This window comes from Pollachius pollachius (genome assembly GCF_949987615.1).
Source record: "Pollachius pollachius genome assembly, chromosome: 5".
Classification (NCBI taxonomy): Eukaryota; Metazoa; Chordata; class Actinopteri; order Gadiformes; family Gadidae; genus Pollachius; species Pollachius pollachius.
Window position 1 is genome coordinate 15,914,730 of NC_136938.1, and position 20,710 is coordinate 15,935,439.

General features: G+C 41.0%; 1 protein-coding gene across 2 annotated transcripts; it reads left to right on the plus strand.

The window, feature by feature from the left end:
• The first annotated feature begins 7,774 nt into the window (after positions 1 to 7,774).
• Positions 7,775 to 19,211, plus strand: paqr5b (progestin and adipoQ receptor family member Vb). 2 transcript variants are annotated; one of them, XM_079736278.1, is made up of 8 exons: positions 7,775 to 7,871; positions 8,783 to 8,910; positions 10,767 to 10,972; positions 12,195 to 12,321; positions 12,433 to 12,477; positions 13,119 to 13,215; positions 13,912 to 14,056; positions 17,973 to 19,211. In XM_079736278.1, exons 1-8 carry the CDS (start codon positions 7,818 to 7,820, stop codon positions 18,224 to 18,226), a joined length of 1,056 nt encoding a protein of 351 aa, XP_079592404.1. In that variant the 5' UTR covers positions 7,775 to 7,817; the 3' UTR covers positions 18,227 to 19,211. The 2 variants fall into 2 exon arrangements, with proteins under 2 accessions (XP_079592404.1, XP_079592405.1); XM_079736279.1 differs by lacking the exon at positions 12,433 to 12,477.
• The last annotated feature ends 1,499 nt before the right edge of the window (positions 19,212 to 20,710 follow it).

Sequence of the window (20,710 nt, forward strand, 5' to 3'; positions counted from 1 at the left end):
AAAGGGCCCTGAGGGGTGAGTATGCTGTGTGTGACGTGAATAATTATCCTTCTCCTTCTTCTTATAAGCAACGTGGGGCTGATTAAAAAATAGAAAAGATGGTTGCTATTAAAGCTTGAGACACATTGCACTAATGTGTTGCATCACAAATTGCTACATGTATCTCCAATATAGAGATGCTCTTCTTTCCATTTATTTATTTATTTGGTACATTAACAATACACAAGACTTCTTGGTATTTGGTCTTGATATTTTCAATTAGTTCAGAAAATCCAAAATGTGGTTGAACCTGCGAACCCTCTAGACGCTGACATTTTACATTCTCCTCAGGAGGGTATACAATCTAACCCTTATTATGTCCTCTCTCTGTGTTTCTGTCTCTGTCTCTTTCTCTCAATCCTAATTATGTTACGTTCCCTCTTTACTTACTTTTAAGAACAGCCTCCCACTATACGCGCACACACATTCGTCACTGTCTCAGATGCTTTGAGGCATATTGTGATAACAGAGGAATTGTAGGCAGGACTCGTACATACCCCCCCCCCCCCCCGCTAGATCAAATGAGCCTACTGTTGAACACTTATTGAATATTTTTGCTGTGTGCCTTCTTAATAGTGGAGGAGGGAAGATGTGCATGAGTGATGAATAAAGCATGCGTGATCCCTATATAACCTTTACACACACGGACAGAGAGACAGACAGACAGACACAGAGAGTTCTCCCTCCCTCACTGGCCTTAAGAAGACCGCGTTTTGTTGATGATGCTGTCAAAACTGCTATCTCTGCACCTCCTATCCCCCACCCCACCATCTTCATCTCCATCTCCTACGCCTTCTGGTTCTGAATGTACTGCGTCATCACTAGTATTGGCTCGGTTGGCACAGCTCTTTCCAACCCTGTTGTTTTCTCCTTGTCAGCCACCCCATCCTCACCTTGTCGTCTGGGAACACACCGTCTCTCACTGTTTGCCGGGGTTCTGCACCATCAGTCCCACCAAACTACACCTCATATCGTATCAGAGTGTAACGTAGTCACATTCACCATCTGTTTCCCACATTGAAATCAGAAGAATTCTTTGGTTGTTTTTTAATTCAGACGATTCTTCTTCAGCTTTCAGCAATCTGATCTCAATGTTCTTGCTAATAATGATAATCCATACATCATTGATAATATGAATAGTTCTTCATTATAGTCCTAATTATTAGTAAGCTAATGATAATAATAATAATATGATGAAGTGAATGACGAAGGCTGTAAAGGCAAGTCACGCTACATGGTAAATACATAAACACTACATGGAAATAAGAAAATCGGACCCACCATCTTTCTCTCAGTAAGAGGAAAAAGAAGCAGGAAAAGTGCATTTGGTCGTTGCAGGGGTGGGAGTAATGGGCGGAAAGGGCACCGTGGAGTTTTAACCACCATTAATTATGAATTAGAGAGGGAAGAATCTGGCCAAGCTGACTGCCGCCAGGCCACATAGAGAAGCTCCTGGCCCAAGTCACTGGGGGGTGTGGGGGTTGGGTGGGTCACCCATCTGTCCCCCCGGCCCACCACCGTCCCCATCACTTGAGGGCTCGGTCCCCCGTGGACGAGAGGCAAATGTTTGATCTGATAACTGGTCCATGCAATGCGTTGCAATTATTACATTATATACTGTCCTCCTTACTTTCAAACTCTTTTTTTTATCTTTTCCTTTTCTTCTTTCCACCCATGAGGTTTCTTGAGAACGAGTTTGCGTCAGCAAGGGTATCATTGCAATGAATTCTTAATGGGGGAGGTTACTAAATAGTTGTGTTGGGTAGTGCTGCAATCAGGGGTTTGCTATACAAGAGGCTGCTTTGCTGAGTGAGTGTGTGCGTATTTTTGTGTGTTTATGTTGGTGTGTGTGTGTGTAGGATCTGACCTTTAAATACCCTTGTTTAACAGTTTTGTAAAAACTCTCCAATTAAAAGTGCTATTCTTTAAGACTCATATTTATACTTCAGTTGTGGACCTGAATTACCCATATTATTTTCATAGAAAGAAGATAAATGACAAAGAATCTAAGTAGAAAAAGATTGAGCCTTTTGTGTAATAGTTCTCTTTGTAGACTAACATTAATTACATTTTATTTTTTAAATAGCTCATATTAAGATATATTTTATTTACTCTATTCATATATCAGTTAGATGCTTTCGGTTGTATATAAGCAAAGTTTTATGTTAAAACCTTCCGGCTATGACTTTGGAAACACTGCCATCTTCTGGTAAAAATGTTTTATTACTGTACACTGAACAATACTAGCACGGCAGTGTGCTATCAAAGCACACTACTTTATCAGAACCAGAGACACACTGCCTTAAGTATCAGAATAAAAGGGATATTTAGGAACTGATGCCTAATTTAGGGTGACCAGATTATTGTTTCTGATATAAAAAAGGGGACATATTGAATATTCTCATCATGGTAAATGTTTATTAATGTATAATTATTGTGCAATAGCCTAGATGCCCTATGGTTGACTATGATGTGATTAAGGCTTTGATAAACCAGCCCGAAAATATCCAAAGTAGCTACTCTTATATGGAATATTTCTATATTGTAATGATAGTCTATTGTTCATAATTGCCAATTCCTGCTTAGAAAGTCGATAGATATATCGCCGCTTAGTGAGGTCACGTCACAGCCTCTCAGATAGACTTGAGACTAAGTCTATCTGCCAACTGTAGGAAAATGTATATTGATGAGAAAACAAGAAAAAAATACTATTAATATATATTTTTTTATCCTTTTTGAAAAACAGGGACGTCTGGACACCCTAACCTTATATGCATTTTTTCTAGTATATAGGAGTATATGGGAGTCTGTCAGTCACAAATTGTATCTATTTAGTAAAAATAAGCCCTAATTCCCTGTCGCGTATGTCCTCAAGTTCTGATCATATCTGAAAAACTCTATGATTCACATCGGCAGTGGTTCTTTAACGTATCTAATGTTGACACAAAAAAAGTGAGTGCCAACATTTTCTGAGCTGGAGCATATCCAAAAAGTATTCACCTGAAATGTCACCCAACTTCGTTTAAGATTGCTATCCACTCTCTCATGAAGGGCATAACCGCCCATCTGAACCAATGTTTACACATGGTCATCTCACGTACCACTAAGTCTATCATGTGATTTTCATAACTTACCTATTAACCATTGAAAGTGACTCATGACTTCTGCACAAACAAGCGCTAAAGCGTCTTGGTTCTCCCCTGGCTGGTCCTCTTAACCCCTTAAGCCAGCGTGTTGTCATGGTAACAGCGGTATGCTTATTCCTCTGAGGTCGTGGGGAATGAGGTCCCTATAGCTGTGCCTAGTGATCATTTGCAATTATACACCTTGCAGCACTTTGCTCTGGGCTTTGTCATAAGAAAAAAAGACGCGCTTCTATCTTTGCCCTCTCTATCATAGAGGCTGGCAACATGCCAAAGCCTTTTAAAACGATACCTACTTTGACTCACGGAAACTCTATTGACATGTTGTTTGTTATGTATTCCATATTTATATTGAACTGATGGTTACTAAAATTGCAAACCTTTTTTGTGAAGAACAGATACGTAAGTGCCTTATTGAAATTTGTTTCGATAAATGAAAACACACTCACTTGAAGACATTTCTTCATACAAAGGCCTAGAGATGTAAACTATAAAGTGGACGTTCATTTGTCTTGGTTTCAGATTGTGTTTTCCAATGAACAGAAGTATGTACAAATCTCTCATCAAATTTCTGTGTGTCAGTTGTTTTACCTACCCCCTGCACACTAATTTCAAGCTTGCATTATACCTGTAAACAACGTTGAGAAGAACAAGCTATTTGATATGGATGGCCCCTGCTAAAGTGATCTCATTACTCGCAAAATAAACCCCTCTGGAGTCTTTGCCATGGTGAGTCCATGAATTGACAAACTAATGAATTGAGGTGTCTTGGGTTTTGTCTACCTGTACACATCATTGAGTGGCATAACCCCCTAATGACATCTTAACTGTTGCCTTGGAAAAGTTTCCCTTAAAAAACTATGTGAATATGTACACTGTGTCATGTCATACAACATATCAAATGCCCAAAACTTTGTGCACCACATTTGAATATGACATCTTCACTGTATTTATCCTCCCTGCTACAGGTGGGTGCCACATGCCACCTAGGTGGTTTTATTCAGTCTCCTCTGATGACCAGAACACTGGCAGAGTTGGTTGAATTCTAACAGTAAGAGCAGAGCGTTCAGTACTGGCATCTCAGAGCTCAGAGAGTGTATGTGGAGGTGATGGCTGGTTTAAACTCTTCATGCGGAGTTGCCACGGAGGAGAAAGGGATTGTACTGCCGGACTGCCGCCGAGCTCCCCCCGCCGGAGCTTGGCAGTTCTGGAGTTCAGCTCCCTGAGTACACCCGCCGGAGCTGCCGCAGTCTGGCAGGGGGAGCTCGGCGGCAGTCCCGCAGCTCAGCTCCGGGAGTACAATCCCTTTCTCTTCCATGTCTCCTCCGCCGGAGAAAGGGATTGTACTCCCGGAGCTGAGCTGCGGGACTGCCGCCGGAGATGCTCGTCCGCTGGTCCACAAAATCCTAGCTATGCTCTGATTGGAGGGGGGTGGGGAAGTGGGTAATATTCAAATGTGCCCCCTTCCTACGTTGGAAGGGGCGCCGAAACTGACTTGCTTGTTTGGTAACTGTAGGCCGGAGTACTTTCAGAAATGCATATCTCACTCAAAAAATCATGTACAGACTTTTTTCAAAGTTCATATGCGTGTGGGAGCACCAGAGACCCAAAAGAACACCCGAAATCCCAGAAAAGTTTTTTTTTTCATAATATTTCCCCTTTTAACAAAAACCCAGTCCTGATTTTAAAAACCGGATGTCTCACAACAAAATTTGTTACTTTAATGTAAACAAACATGGTGGAAAATTTCGGAAGACTAGCTCACATCGTGAGCTTTTTTGTCAGGTTTGCATGACTTCTTTCATGATTACTTGATGATTTTTTTGGTAAGACATTAAGTCAGCATTGCTCCCAAACGGCTATCGTCCCACTTGACAATCACTTGCCTGCGTCGTCGGGGTTCCCCCCCAAATTCCCTCTGGATTTTGAGGTATCTCGTTTATTCAGAAAAACAGAGCAGAATTTAAGTTTAAATGCTCCGAGACCGGAAATGACATCTAAAGTGCAACTCGGAAGGCTGGCGTCCGAGGATTAGGAAACACACCATAAGCCCACACGCGCTTAAAGCTAGGGTGGGTAATTTTTTTACTGTAATATTTGGCAAAACTGTCATAATAGCCAGTCAGCTATATGTAGGTGAAGTGCTCTGAGAATATCTGCTAATTACTTTGCTCTCCCCTGCCTCTGTGTGCCGCCCCCAAAAATTGCCACAGCTCATGTACACTTTGACCAATCAGAGCGAGGCTCTGATTCTCCGTTCTTATTGGCTGTGGGACTGTCCGTTCACCTTGGCAACGACGTTGGTGCGTCCCTGCGTGAGCGTTCACGAGCCTTGCAGTCTGACAGTTTTGCACTACTACGGCGACAACAAATGAATAGCAATGTCTTCATCAACGGCCCCTAAATTTCCCATTCCCCGGATACCAACAACTAACACCGCTAAGACAGCGAAAAAAAGAGGAAAGACACTTGTTGAAAGGACAGCTACTAAAAGGGAGGCGGAGAGAGCTCGAAATAAAACCAGAGTAAACATTGGTGTGGTTTATGAGCAATGTAGAGAGTTACGTGACCTTAGAAACGTAAAATCGGACGCTGAGATGGCTACATTTCTTATAGACAGGTAAGGAATAGTGATATCTCTCCATGGTATATTGTGAAGAATATGTAAAGTGTCGGCTGGTATGTTTTTTTTACTAGGCAGAGCCACGATAACTGTTACATTACGGTTCTGTAATGTAACCGTTTCAATACGGTTCCGTAGGATGTCTTGCATCGGCCCATGGTTCTTTTCCGGTCCGTTTTATGTGTTAGTTATGGTCACACTAACGTGTCGGAATAACACAGAGATTGTGCTCACACGTCGCCTAGGCCTCAACTCAACTGTGGATAATGTCCGAGTCACTTTGTGTAAAAGCTACTTTGACACAACTGCCAAGATAAGCACAGCGAGAGAAGTGTAGCATATGATATTCCATGTATTGTTATAACGTTGTTGCAAGCTAGCAGCAGCCTTGCTAAATTTCGCGATCGCTTTAAAGTGACGGTTTCCTTATGTGTAATCTGGCTTTCTGTGTCATTTTAACAAATATATATATATTTTTTTATTTCCGATAATGTTTTTCTTTATTGTCCAATCACTGTTGTGCTTGACCTGTTTTGAGTAAGATGTTGATGCAGCTCAATATGTACTTATGTAGTTATCGGCACTAATGTTTAATTACCTCGGAATCTGACATGGTGTTTTGTCTTCCTATCAATGTAACTAAATTCACATGAACGCGCATAACTGACGTTCGGAGGGAGGAGCTACAGCAGGTAGGGCGTGGCAGGGAGGGACCAGAGAGAACACAACGGAATCTCAGCGGCTGTTTTCTCCAAAATTACCCACCCTAGCTTTAAGTAAAGCGTGCGTGCAATTTACTAAAGCTTGTGTGCGAATTTACTAAAGAGCTTTTGCGATTTCCTTAAAGCGAGCGTGTGATTTACTAAAGCGAGGGTGCGATTTTCTAAAGCGAGCGTGTGCTTTACTAGGGATCATCTTCAAAATGATTGTGTCACAGACTGAGATGATAAATGAATGGTGCCAGGTGAATTTGAATTTGCATTGGCATCTAGCCGCTAGTGGAATAAGTAAATTATTACTTTACCATTCAGTTGAACTATAATCAACTATAACCTTTTGCACTCAAATCAAAGCAAATTTAACCTTTGGTTACAAATTGACCATTTGCAGTAATTATAGTAACCAATATATGTAAATCATAACACTGGACAATGGAGCCTCAGTTGTAGGTAGTAGGTGAAACCGGTTTGATTCCATTATTTGAAGATTTGAACAAGACAATGACCTATGGAGGTATTTGTTGTTCAGTTCACTTGTGGAGAAACTAAAAACCCTATGCTCCGCTTCCCATTCATCCCTTAGCCTTTTTGGCTGGAACGTTGAAAGAACGCCCAGCAGGGCCCTTGTACAACAATATGAAGTGGGGCTACTCACCAGCAGAGGGACATGGGAAATGCAATTGTTCGAAAGCTGTCTACTGCTTTTCAACAACCCTCTTTTTGTGAATTACAAGCTTCAAGTATTTGCTAATATTTAGTCGCAGTCCTGAGATTGTTTGCGTGTGTTCACGCTATTGTCATTGTTGTGACGAGGGCGACATACTTGACGTACTGGGCTGTCACCTCATCACTCATCTCACTTTCATAACTGCTTTTGAATTAGGGAACCCTAAAACCAAAGGCGTAACACACAATTACATTTTTGCAAGAGATTTCAAAGCAAGTCCTACTTATTTTTAACATCTTTAAATGTTTCATCTACGTGTTTCGCAGAAAATGTGAAATAGGTAAAATAAAGAATAAGAGCACAAACCACAAAAGAGCAGAGGACAGGTATAACGTGAGAACCGGAGCAAAGGGAGGAGAACCATTATGCTATAAAGAGTGAGAGAGAAAGAGTGGGCGTGGGCGTGGTCGAGTTAGACGTGAATTTCTAGATAGGTGAGCAGGTAGTAGGTGTGGAAGGGGGCAGAGCTACCTGAGCAGCATGGCAACAACAAACAGTATAATCTGGTTCTCCTTCCCTCCTGCCGCCTTTCTCGTCAGACCTCACTCAGCCGGCTCTGCGCAACAATGCTCAGCCTGTTCAGACTACCTCCAAGTTTAACTATCAACCAGGTGCCCAAAGTAAGTTGCCGTTTCTTTTTCTCAGAGCTTTTCTATCATTGTGCTTCCCCGGATTGGGGGAAATGAATGAGCAACCAATATTCTGTTTTAACATTGTTGACTTATTTACTAAATATAATTAATAGATAGTATAGAGCACAACAGTGTGGTTCCGGAAGTAAAAATCCCATACATTTTCTCGATAAAGGTTTTGATTAAAAGACATTACGTCGTAACCTTACCTTACGTAACCTTAGAAAAGTATTCTTACCACGTGCCGCTATATTGTGAAACAATGGTATATGCTCCTGTAGAAGCCATAAGTTAAAGAAGTTGACTTTTAGTTTTTAGGATAACACGTTTTATTCTCAATGTTCTTTAAAAGCACTACTGAGCCACAACCCATAAAAGTGTAACATGATGTCTTTGATTGCTTTTTTTGATTGGAAAGTCAAGTCATTGATGACTGCTGTTGCTGAAAACTTACCACAGCATATAGTTTAGTGTTTCATATACTGTATATAATGTTGGTGAGTGACGACATGGTACGTTCCTTTGTTCCACAATAGATCCATGATTTGTATTTAGTTATTTAGTCTGTAAAACATAGTTAGTAGCTTACATGCAACATTTGAAACGTGTAATCTAAAGTGCAACATGGCGTTCTCTGTCGGAGATTAATGCTCCCTATGTAGATTTAAAGGGCTTATTCTCAGCTAACGAGAACACAGCAATTCTTATTTTCATGGGTTATACACTAATTAAATCATATTCTATTTCTCCCAAGTCAGTTCCGCTAGCCGCTAAATTCTACACACTGCACCTTTAACTAAAATAAAAGCATCCACACCAAAAGCATTACAAATGTAATGCTTTTCTGTAAGCCAGGCATAGCAGTGATCCATACTGAACCCTGTGTTTTGTCTCCACAGGTATTCCATGAAGACAGCATCATCTCCGGCTACCGCCACCCCTGTAGCTCCGCCACCGACTGCATCCTCAGCCTCTTCCAGCTGACCAATGAGACAGTCAACATCTGGACCCACTTCTTGCCCACCTGGTACTCTAACAAAAACCCATACCTGCTTCTTAGTGTCACCCAATGCCTTGCTTCTCCCTCAATTGCGTTTGCATTTGGATTCATGTTTACATCCACCGATCAGTCTTTACAGCTGCCAGTTCTGCCCTTTGACTCTATCGAGACCAGTCCATCCAAACACTGCTCGAGTGCCACCCGATTGACCTGCTCAAATTGCGAGGGTCTTCCTAAGGCTCTCTTGTACGTCGAAAGGCAAACTACCTTCAGGATGTATGCTGTCAAACAATTCTGGATGATATGAATAAGTTTCAGTAGAATTGTATGATACGTATTCACATCAACCAGGAGGGTTATCACATATTAAATGTGTTGTAGTTCAGATTTAAGAGTTATTTAAATATATATATTAGTTAGAAATGCCATATTAGTGAGGGAAGATGAGTCAGAAACAGACTGAAGGAGCTGCAATCTGCCACCCAAACTGGTCCGGTTTCTTTAAACTTTTGTGACAACCAATGACAATTAAATTTTGTCATAGTTTCTGTGTCTGTAAGCTTGTTAACGACAGGGAATGTGACTTGTGGTGTTTGTCTTGGAAAGGCCTGAGGATTAAGCTCCATCACTAAGGTAATGTCTCCCACAAGCCACTCTGTACATCCTCTCTGTGGGCTACAGAGTGCCGCTTCCACTCTGCTGTGTCCATGGAGAGATGCTGGGTGCACGTGGGTGCACGTGGGTGCATGCGTGCGTGCGTGTGTGTGTGTGTTGATGAAGAGTAGTGTTGATGCCTCTGGTATCATGGTTTCGGGGCTAGCACTCTGGAGGTGGTTCATGAAGCATCTGCCGGATCCAGGTCAAGATTCTGTATGTAGGTATAAATGAAATAAGATCAGTGTGTGTGTGTGTGTGTGTGTGTGTGTGTGTGTGTGTGTGTGTGTGCGTGTGCGTGTGCGTGTGCGTGTGTTTGTGTTTGGGTGTGTGTGTGTGTACACAATTGTGTACACAAGCGTTTGTGTACACACAGGTTAATACTGTGGGGATTTTGAGAAGGAAAGAACCAGTGTGAGTGTGTTAGTGTCATTGGTAGAGTGGAACTATTGGCCTCCGGCCCATCATCTCATTGTGCTCCGATGACACAACAAGCGCTCAGTGCACTGATGGGGAAACACACAAATACCACAGATTTGTTAACGAGGTGCTCTGAAAAGTGATGACAATGACAATTACAACATGATAAATAAGGCCAACCCAGGCTTTCCAATCGAAAGCTGTCTCTATTGTACTCGGCTGTTGGTTGAGGAACAGATAGGCTTGCATTGCGAGGTAGTCTTCTTGATTTTTTCGGGAATAGATCCCCAAATTAACATGCAATAACATTCCTGCAAATACTATTTGAGACAAGGAGAGTGGTGTTCTCTACAGTGTACCTACACATTTTGGCAAATAATAATTTAGAACTCATACCCTTTATAATCTATTTCATGCATATTCCTCCCTTTCACTATAGTTCCCCGAGGAAAAAAGTATCTCCTCTTTCTTAGTGCCTCATAACCTATAAGCAAAACAAGAAATCAAAATGATAACAAATAATCTGTTTAAACGACATACTTAATTGTTGAGTGACTGTTTTCTTCTAAATTTTTCTTGGGATAAAAGCAAAAATGCAGGAAACGAATGCATGTAAATATTACAGAGCTACCCTTATTTTCCTGTGCCATAATTGCCACGGTGTGTTGTGTGTGCTTGTGCACGTGCATGTGGCATCACAGAACAATAACAAATCTTGTCCTACCCCTCTCTCGTCTATAGAACCACCCTGTTCCCCGGGGATCCATGCAATGCTCCGGCTGATCTTTGACCTCTGTGCCTCTGTGCAGGTACTTCCTGTACAAGCTGGTGATGGTGGTGCTGATGAACACGGCATGGCATGACTCCTTTACCTGGCCCCTGCTGGTATTCCTGGCGTCATGCTGCACGTACCCACTGGCCTCCAGCTGTGCCCACACCTTCAGCACCATGTCAGCCCGGGCGCGACACATCTGCTTCTTCTTCGACTACGGCGCCCTCAGCCTCTACAGCCTGGGTGAGCAGTTGCAGCAGTGGTGTATTATACTGCTGGTGCGAGGGAATCCCGACAGAATACATACATACTAGAGAAGACATATATATCAATATATCACGTTATTTAATCTGTCCTCATACAGTATTATTTACATTTACATTTACATTTAGGGCATTTAGCAGACGCTTTTATCCAAAGCGACTTACAATAAGTGCATTTGTTACAATAAGTACATTTGTCATAAGAAGTGAAACAATATATCGCTGTCGGTACAGTAAAGACGTTCATAGAACCAAGTGCAAGTATTACAATCGCTAGGCTAACCCATTCCCCGTGTAAAGCAGCGATAGCAGCTACTGTAGATGCCACACAATTAAGTACCTTGAATAAGTGCAATGATAGATGATATTATGATAGATGTGTGCTGATCGCTGATGCTTAGTCCACACAAAGTTCAAGCGAAACTTTCTCGCGTCCTTGCCTTTACATCGGAGGCGGAGATGCAATAAATATAAATATACATTTAAAAACGGCCTCTGCAATGCGCATTAGCTTTGCCTGCAGTGTTTTCTAACAAGATTACTTTTATCATCTTCTAATACCTTCTCTACCTGTGCTTGTTTCAGTTTTTTAGAGTATTAATGAAATGACAAATAGGATTAGGTGTCTTGCTCAGGGATTGATATAGAAACCTTCCGTTTCCAAATCATCCCCCTGTACCTTCTGAGCCAAGCCGACCATCGGTTGCACATTTGGTTGTATTCAATCTTGCGGTCAGCCATATATAGAAGGTATATAATAAATTATGATTCAATAAAATGTACCATATGTATGCATAATATATATGTTATATATAATCAGTTCATAGTGTAGTATATATAATCAGGCAGTCAGACTTATCCATAAATATATGGCATAAATATATGGCCAGTTAAGCCCTTTGAGACTGTACCTTTGATTAAGGGCTATACAACATTATACATATTCTGAGAGGCTTTTAAATTACAAAAAATCTGCATATTGCTTAGACGGCAGACAAACACTTTGCGCTCAAACTCTGTTTGATTTCTATTCTATGCACAAGTACACAGAAATGTTGCATGACCACATGGCCACACCCTTAAGTACACCTTTAACGATCGCTAACAGTTACATTTAAAATGCCTAGTGACTGCATTGTTGCACGTGCTGCACATGTAAACCCCACCTAATCATCATTCCATCTACCTATGCACGTGCTCAGGGTCAGCGATCACGTACTCTGCATACGTTTTCCCCGACAAGTGGGTGAACAGCATCTTCCACCAGAGCTACGTCACTGTAGCAGTGGTCAACACACTTGTCTGCACCACCATGGCCTGCTACTCAAGGTACATAAGGAAACAGGAACATGAATCATGCTTAAATGTTGGGACGAGCTCTGATGGTCCTGCTTTGGCCTTAAACTTTCACTAATTTGTTCACTTCTCTTCTCTGCCAAGGCTTGGTGTACCATTTCTACAATATAATCATGAGACATTAAAGAGGTAATAACAATAATTATTTCCTGCTTATCCTGTCTTGCTACGCCCTTTCCAACCCACGTTGCCTTATTCATCCCCTTGATCACCCCGACTATTGGTTTTCTGAAGGGGCATTGAGTTTGTTAAGCTAACTAACTCCTGGGGTGTTCTTGCATCTGTTGTTTCAACTGTCGGTGACACGGAACTGATTTGACTTACGTGTTCTCCTCTGTCCTGGTGACAGTGCAGTATTAGAGGCTTCCATTGTGAAGATATTTAACAGCATCTCCAAAAGCCCTTGATTAAGGCCATGAAAAGTACAAATAAATATAAGAATGACAAAAACCAATTGGCTCAGAGAAACTTAAAAGATGGCTAGATACTGCGGTAACTCAGCAATACATGTAATTATATGTGAAGTTGTAAGGGGACATATAGCCACGGATAATTTTATTATTAGTTTTGTTATTTCCTTATGGTCAATATTTGTTGTGGTGAAGCCTAGTAATGTTTTTTTAACCAAATCAAACATTATTAGTGTGTTCGTGTATTTCTGTATGACAGTCGAACAAAAGTCATATTTTAACTTTATGTAATTCAATCCATAGAAGGGCTACTCTTGGTCGGTCCATAAAAATATTGATGTGACTTTTTTCTATTTTTAGATTTCCTGAGATCAAAACTCCAAAGTTAGCGAAGGCACTCCGCATCCTTGCCTTTGCCTACCCTTACCTGTTCGACAACATTCCTCTTTTCTATAGGGTAAGGGCAATGCACGTACACACATACACACACACACACACACACACACACACACACACACACACACACATTGGGTTAGTGCTATTCAACTAGGAAGTATTGTTCCACTCAAACTCCCAAATTCCATAAAAATGCTTTCATAACTAATTACCATGAGTTCCTAATAGTTGACAAGGTACGGGATTATATGGAAAATTCTAGACCAATCACAAGAGAGGACAAACATTTAGATTTGAAAGCTCACAACAGAGAATGTCACTTACTTTGGAACAGTAAATTGCAACTTTGGAAAATTTTGGTTTGGTTACAGTCTGGTCCAAAACGCTGCACAACTTACATAGAAACAGCTAATTCAACAGTCTCACTTTAACCAAGGCTTACATGCTAGGGTAGAGTTAAACTGCCCTAGCATGTGGTTATAGTAATTTCATGTTTGGCATGATAATACAGTCTTGTACCCATTACGTTTTTGTTGTCTACCTAGATTTTGTGCATAGTTGAGCACAGACCTCCGCTAAGGAATCAGTTTGATTGACGTGTGCATGGCTTGGAAAGAGCTGATTGGCTGCTGCATGCTAAGTCTGATATTGTATATTTAATAGACAAAACGCATCTGGAAACTAGAGGGTCTTGGAATGACCATGTGACAGGCCAGGCCTGTATATTACTAAGACCCAACCCTAACTTAATTTACAGGTATTCCTTTGTACGGGCGAGGGCTGTACGGACAACGGCACAAACATTCTCCACTACTACCACATTGCCCTAGCCTTCCTAACAGCCTTCCTGTTTGCCACACATCTGCCTGAGCGCCTTGCCCCTGGAAGCTTTGACTACATAGGTAAGACTAAACTCTAGACTGGCCTGAAGACTGGCCTCTGAATGGGAGCCTTTTATTCGTCTTGCCAAAACTCAATAATATGTAACCCTTTAACGTGCAACGTGTATGATTAGGCCGAATTAGTCATCCACACTCCAAAAAAAATAGGGGGCGGCATTTTAAAGGGAGTCAAAGCCAAAGTTCCTTTCCCCCAATTCCTTCTCAACCATGGCCGAGATAACCCCCACTACGAGCCTCGTTGTGAAAGTGCCGGGAGTCTGCAAACGGCAACAATCCCTTTCTTCTCCTCCATGTCGCCGCTCATTCTGTACTTCAGATTGATGTGGAAGTGGAAGAACCAGAGACGTCGGAGAACCCGATGCAGTCGTTTGAGATTCATAATATCATCCGGAGGCGCACACAGCTTTTGGCCGTGATAATATATTTTATATTATAAAGATATCTATATATTATATGATATTATTTAGACATAGAGCTCCAGGACTCCCGCCGGAGCAGCCGGAGTGTCCTTAATTATTTACACAACAAGGCCAAAAGCTGTGTGCGCCTCCGGATGATATTATGAATCCAAGCCATTGCATACATCCACAGTAAACACTAACACATGGTACCATGGCCGCAAGCTGCTTAAGGCCACATCCCCACCCTCCACCTTGACCCGCCTCTCTCCTCCTCATTAGTATTTAAAGATACAGACACAGAAACGGCGTGTTGAAAGGTCATTGTGGGACTGGCTCGTAGTGGCTGCCTGTAATCCTCCAAATCCATCCACCAAAGCTGAATTTCTTCAAATATTGTATTAGGGGGCCCATAAAGTAGCATGCCATGGGACCTTTAACACTGTCAGTAAACGTTTTTACACTGCCAAATATGCCGTCTTATGCACGCCTTTTTCCGCCATGGTCCGTGTGTTTAAGCTGACCGAGGTAATATACCGGCCTGGCCTAATATACCGGCCTGGCCTAATATACCGGCCTGGCCTAATATACCGGCCTCACCCTAATTTACCCTCTCAGACCATACACATATTGGCGGTTTCATTTTGATTTAAATGCGATTAGACGGCTTCGCGGTTCCAGGGGCGGGACTTGGGTAGCGTTTACTCTACAACAGAGACAACGCAGTGATATCAACATGAGTAGTTCTAACTGGAGAGACAGTGAAATCCGCGAGCTGCTGATCATGTGAGAGAAGGTGATGCAGTCGCATTAAACGAAGATGGGGAAAGATTGTGCGATCTATGAGAAAGATGCAGAGGAAATTTCATTACAAGGCTAATATGTTGGCGTTTTTGCACTTGTAAATAGTTAATCGCGTTTGTAGCCTACACTCAGATGTATGCTCATTCTTGCATACAAGTCTCTTAAATCCTAAAAAAATAAAAACATTTGTGGTACGCAAATTATATATTTATTTGCCTACTCTCCGTGCGGAGCCCTGCGTTCTCCAGTGAACCAAGAAAGCCGGCTCCGTGACGCTCTGTTTTACCCAGGCAAGACAGCGGCGGGCGTGCCAAGCCGCGACTGAACCGACTTGGCAGTGTCAAAATGCCTATTGACGTTATACGCTTTCGCGTATTAGCTTCAACAGATGTTTACTTACCAGACTAGAAGAAACCTTGAGAGTTCAGCATCAAACTTCATTCCTTTACTCGTCAAGATATGTCTCTAATAGTTTGGAACTAATGCCAAAATAACTATTTATATAATTATATAATTCAGTTAATTTACTTTTCATTAATTGATACACTATAATTTATGCAACAATTGACAAGAGGTTAGAATACATCCTTGGGGCAGCGCTACTGCTTCATCATCTCAGGTTGGACTGAGGGCAAACTGGAAACAGCAGTGACGGTGACTTCTAGAGGTACAAAGTGGTATTTCGAGACAGTAGCCTACGAGCCAATGCTGACAGGGCTAGTAAATACCTCTGCAACACAATATATATATATATGTCTTGATCAAGTCAATACTATTATTTCTTCACATTCTGTTGATAATGTGATTTATTTTAAATGTTGATTTTTCGTACCTACAGGTACAGGTAAGATTTATATTTAGTCCATTACCACCTTAAAAAAGTTCAAAACATATTTGGTGTTATCTGCAAATGCTAACAGTATTGTCACAATGTTGTTCACTTAAATAAATCTGCCCATGTATACAGCAGTCATTCCCGGGAGTAAGTAAGGTTCCCATAGAGGAAGCCTCAATTGGACCCCATTTGTGTACTATTAGGTCTATATACAGTGGGGCAAAAAAGTATTTAGTCAGCCACCAATTGTGCAAGTTCTCCCACTTAAAAAGACGAGAGAGGACTGTAATTTTCATCATAGGTAAACCTCAGCTATGAGAGACAAAATGAATAAAAAAATCCAGAAAATCACATTGTCAGATTTTTTAAGAATTTATTTGCAAATTATGGTGGAAAATAAGTATTTGGTCACCTACAAACCAGCAAGATTTCTGGCTGTCACAGACCTGTAACTTCTTCTTTAAGAGGCTCCTCTGTCCTCCACTCGTTACCTGTTTTAATGGCACCTGTTTGAACTCCTTATCAGTATAAAAGACACCTGTCCACAACCTCAAACAGTCACACTCCAAACTCCACTATGGCCAAGACCAAAGAGCTGTCAAAGGACACCAGAAACAATTGTAGACCTGCACCAGGCTGGGAAGTCTGAATCTGCAATAGGTAAGCAGCTTGGTGTGAAGAAATCAACTGTGGGAGCAATTATTAGGAAATGGAATACATACAAGACCACTGATAATCTCCCTCGATCTGGGGCTCCACGCAAGATCTCACCCTGTGGGGTCAAAATGATCACAAGAACGGTGAACAAAAATCCCAGAACCACACGGGGGGACCTAGTGAATGACCTCCAGAGAGCTGGGACCAAAGTAACAAAGGCTACCATCACTAACACACTACGCCGCCAGGGACTCAAATCCTGCAGTGCCAGACGTGTCCCCCTGCTAAAGCCAGTGCATGTCCGGGCCCGTTTGAAGTTTGCTAGAGAGCATTTGGATGATCCATAACAGGATTGGGAGAATGTCATATGGTCAGATGAAACCAAAATAGAACTTTTTGGTAAAAACTCAACTCGTCGTGTTTGGAGGAGAAAGAATGCTGAGTTGCATCCAAAGAACACCATACCTACAGTGAAGCATGGGGGTGGAAACATCATGCTTTGGGGCTGTTTTTCTGCCAAGGGACCAGGACGTCTGATCCGTGTGACGGAAAGAATGAATGGGGCCATGTATCGTGAGATTTTGAGTAAAAACCTCCTTCCATCAGCAAGGGCACTGAAGATGAAACGTGGCTGGGTCTTTCAGCATCACAATGACCCCAAACACACCGCCCGGGCAACGAAGGAGTGGCTTCATAAAAAGCATTTCAAAGTCCTGGAGTGGCCTAGCCAGTCTCCAGATCTCAGCCCCATAGAAAATCTTTGGAGGGAGTTGAAAGTCCGTGTTGCCCAGCGAAGACCCAAAAACATCACTGTCCTAGAGGAGATCTGCATGGAGGAATGGGCCAAAATACCAGCAGCAGTGTGTGAAAACCTTGTAAAGACTTACAGAAAACGTTTGACCTCTGTCATTGCCAACAAAGGGCATGTAACAAAGTATTGAGATGACCTTTTGTTATTGACCAAATACTTATTTTCCACCATAATTTGCAAATAAATTCTTTAAAAATCAGACAATTTTCTAGATTTTTTTTTTTTCATTTTGTCTCTCATAGCTGAGGTATACCTATGATGAAAATTACAGGCCTCTCTCATCTTTTTAAGTGGGAGAACTTGCACAATTGGTGGCTGACTAAATACTTTTTTGCCCCACTGTATATACAGCATGGTTAAAGGTTTCAAACTGTACAATTTAAATTGCCACTGTTATTGCGCCCTCTAAAGGTCACAGCCATCAACTGTTCCACGTGTGCAGCATCATGGGCACTCACTTCCAGATGGAGGCCATAGAGCAGGACATGGCCACACGTCGTCCCTGGCTGCTCACACACTCCTTACCCATCAGCTTTGCCAACACGCTGGGCGTGGCGCTGCTAAGTCTGGTGCTGAATCTAACCGTCATTACTCTCTTCAGTCTACCTCTCCTCTTTCCCTCGTTCAGCCTCAAGAGAAAAACCAAGTCATCTGCAAATCATTGAAACCTCTGAGATGTGGCAAAAACAACAACAACAGCACGAAACAAGATCTCAAAATGACATTCTAGATACACAGGAGTATTTAAGGACAATTATGTTTTTTGTGAATATAGGTCCAGAGACATAGTTCATGGTCCTGAGGATATCCATAACCATTATTGAAGCTCCTTGACTTTAAATGTGTTTATGATAAGGTGGATGATGTGCACTTTCCCGTTTGTTTCCTAGAATCAAATCACTTATTTAATAGGAAAATGTTAAATGTTGCAAATGTAAATGGGATAGCATTGTTCTGGCTTAGCAGGTCAGACACTAATGAGAATTAGATAATGAAGGGATAAATAAATGGAAGGAGCAAGTTGCCATTGTGCGGATAAAAAGTAAAAAGTCTCTTAGGAACTTTGTGGCTAGAAAATGCTATTGAAATAGCAATACACATTGTATCATAATGTAGTGTCTGTTACTGCTTATTTTCTATCTTTCTATGATTTCCCAACATTTAGTGTATGATGAGAGTATGATGAGATAGCATTTCTCCAAAGGGAATTGGTATGTATGTGTCAATGCAAAATGATATCTTATCATATGTGCAATACGTAAATATTATTGTTTTCTGTTAACACACCGTATTGGATTTATTTAATGATACCTTTTTTGGGGGCTTAATTATTTTTTTGTATTGTCACAGAGAAGAAGATTATTTTAAAATTGTTCAAACAGAAGTTGTTGAAGATGGAATATGAAGTCAAAAGTTTACAAACCCTTGGCTATGTGGCTAAATTAAAATAACACATATATACTGAGAGATAAGAACCCTAGGCAGTTGTTTGAGCGTTAAGTCGCTTACTGTACCAGTGTTGATTTGCTAGCTGTCTCTTTTATATTCAATGGGTATAACATTTACTATTTTAAGATAAATATAGCATCTACAAAGGATACAACATTTTTATCCCACTTTATGACTGCAGATAAATGGAGAGTATTTACAATGTATTTTATTTATATTCTTAAATAAACATTAACGATATAACGTTAAATTAAACAAGTCCTGTGTCATTGAAGTCATTTCTTGTGAAGTACAGACAAACAATTAGTATTAATAAAAACAAACAAACACTCACACGCATATAGGTGATGGTAATCTTCCTAAATGTATATTCTGGAACTCAACTATATAGCTTATTATCAGCAGGCGCAATGGACAAATACAAATATCCAAAACGTGGGATATTATAATTACAAATTGCAACACTATCAGTTGCTTCAATACAATATGATAAGCATACACTCCAAATTGGCCCCCAATCAGTATGATTTGTGTAAGGCGGTTGAACACCACTTTTTTTTCACTTTTATCCATATCAATTCAATTTGGATAGAAATGGTTGAATTTGGCCCAGTAAGTTTGGGTGGCAAAGGATGTCCTCTTGTGTATTGAATAAACAAATGTACAAACAAAGAAATAAAAGACAGCGGAGACTGAGAGCATTATCAGCTGCCAGCTTCCCAACTTGAGAGGTATATCTACCACACATGTGGCCTTAGAAAAGCATGGAAAATCGTAAAAGACCACAGCAAAACAGACCAAAGACTGTTCACACTGCTGCTGTCTGGAAGACATCACATATGCATACAGGCACGTACATAGCATAGCAAGTATACATAGCATACCAGACTTACAAACAGCTTTAACCCACAGGCCATCAGGCTTCTCAACCAGTTACTCTAACCCTCTTGATTATATTGATCAAATTAACACTTCTTGTGCATTTAATGTACATACCTTAAATTCATTTATATATTCATAGGCACATTCCACTTTAGACCGATCATATGTGTTTTATGTCTGTGGTGTATACTCTTGCTATTTCGGCCAATGTTTGTGTAATCATACGTATTGCCACATTCCAGTTTAGATTTATGGTATTTAATGTTTCCACTCTTCATTGGCTACATATGCCTTATGGGACAGTTGTTTACATGTTTACATTCTCTGGAACTGTTGATAGTGTTCTTGTGTTTTATTTTGCATTATGCATATTTGATTTTCTTGCCACATTTGTTTTGCCATTTTATTTGTGACTCTTTTGTTAATCTATTATTCCTCCAAAATATTGTTTGCCTGCCAGGTGAAAAAGTATGTGTAAGTGTAAATAACAATCTATACAATAATCAGCTGAGACAGACATACCATAACCTTGTTCCTTTGCCGCTCCTATCAACAACATGCTCCTCCCTAATGGATCTCTTGTCAATGGAACGGCCAACATCAGTTCTCAATGAATTTGACAGTGGGGATGAAGGACCCTGGATCTTTATAAGACTGTATTCCAGAAACTGGGCATTTAAATGATTTTATTGTATATTATGGATCCCCCCCCCCCCCCCCCCCTACTGTGTATTGTTTTGTAATGTCCTGTGAGTTTGTTATCTTGTGATGTTTGTATATGAGGTTTGTGATAGTTTTGTTTTTTTGTTTAAGAAAGA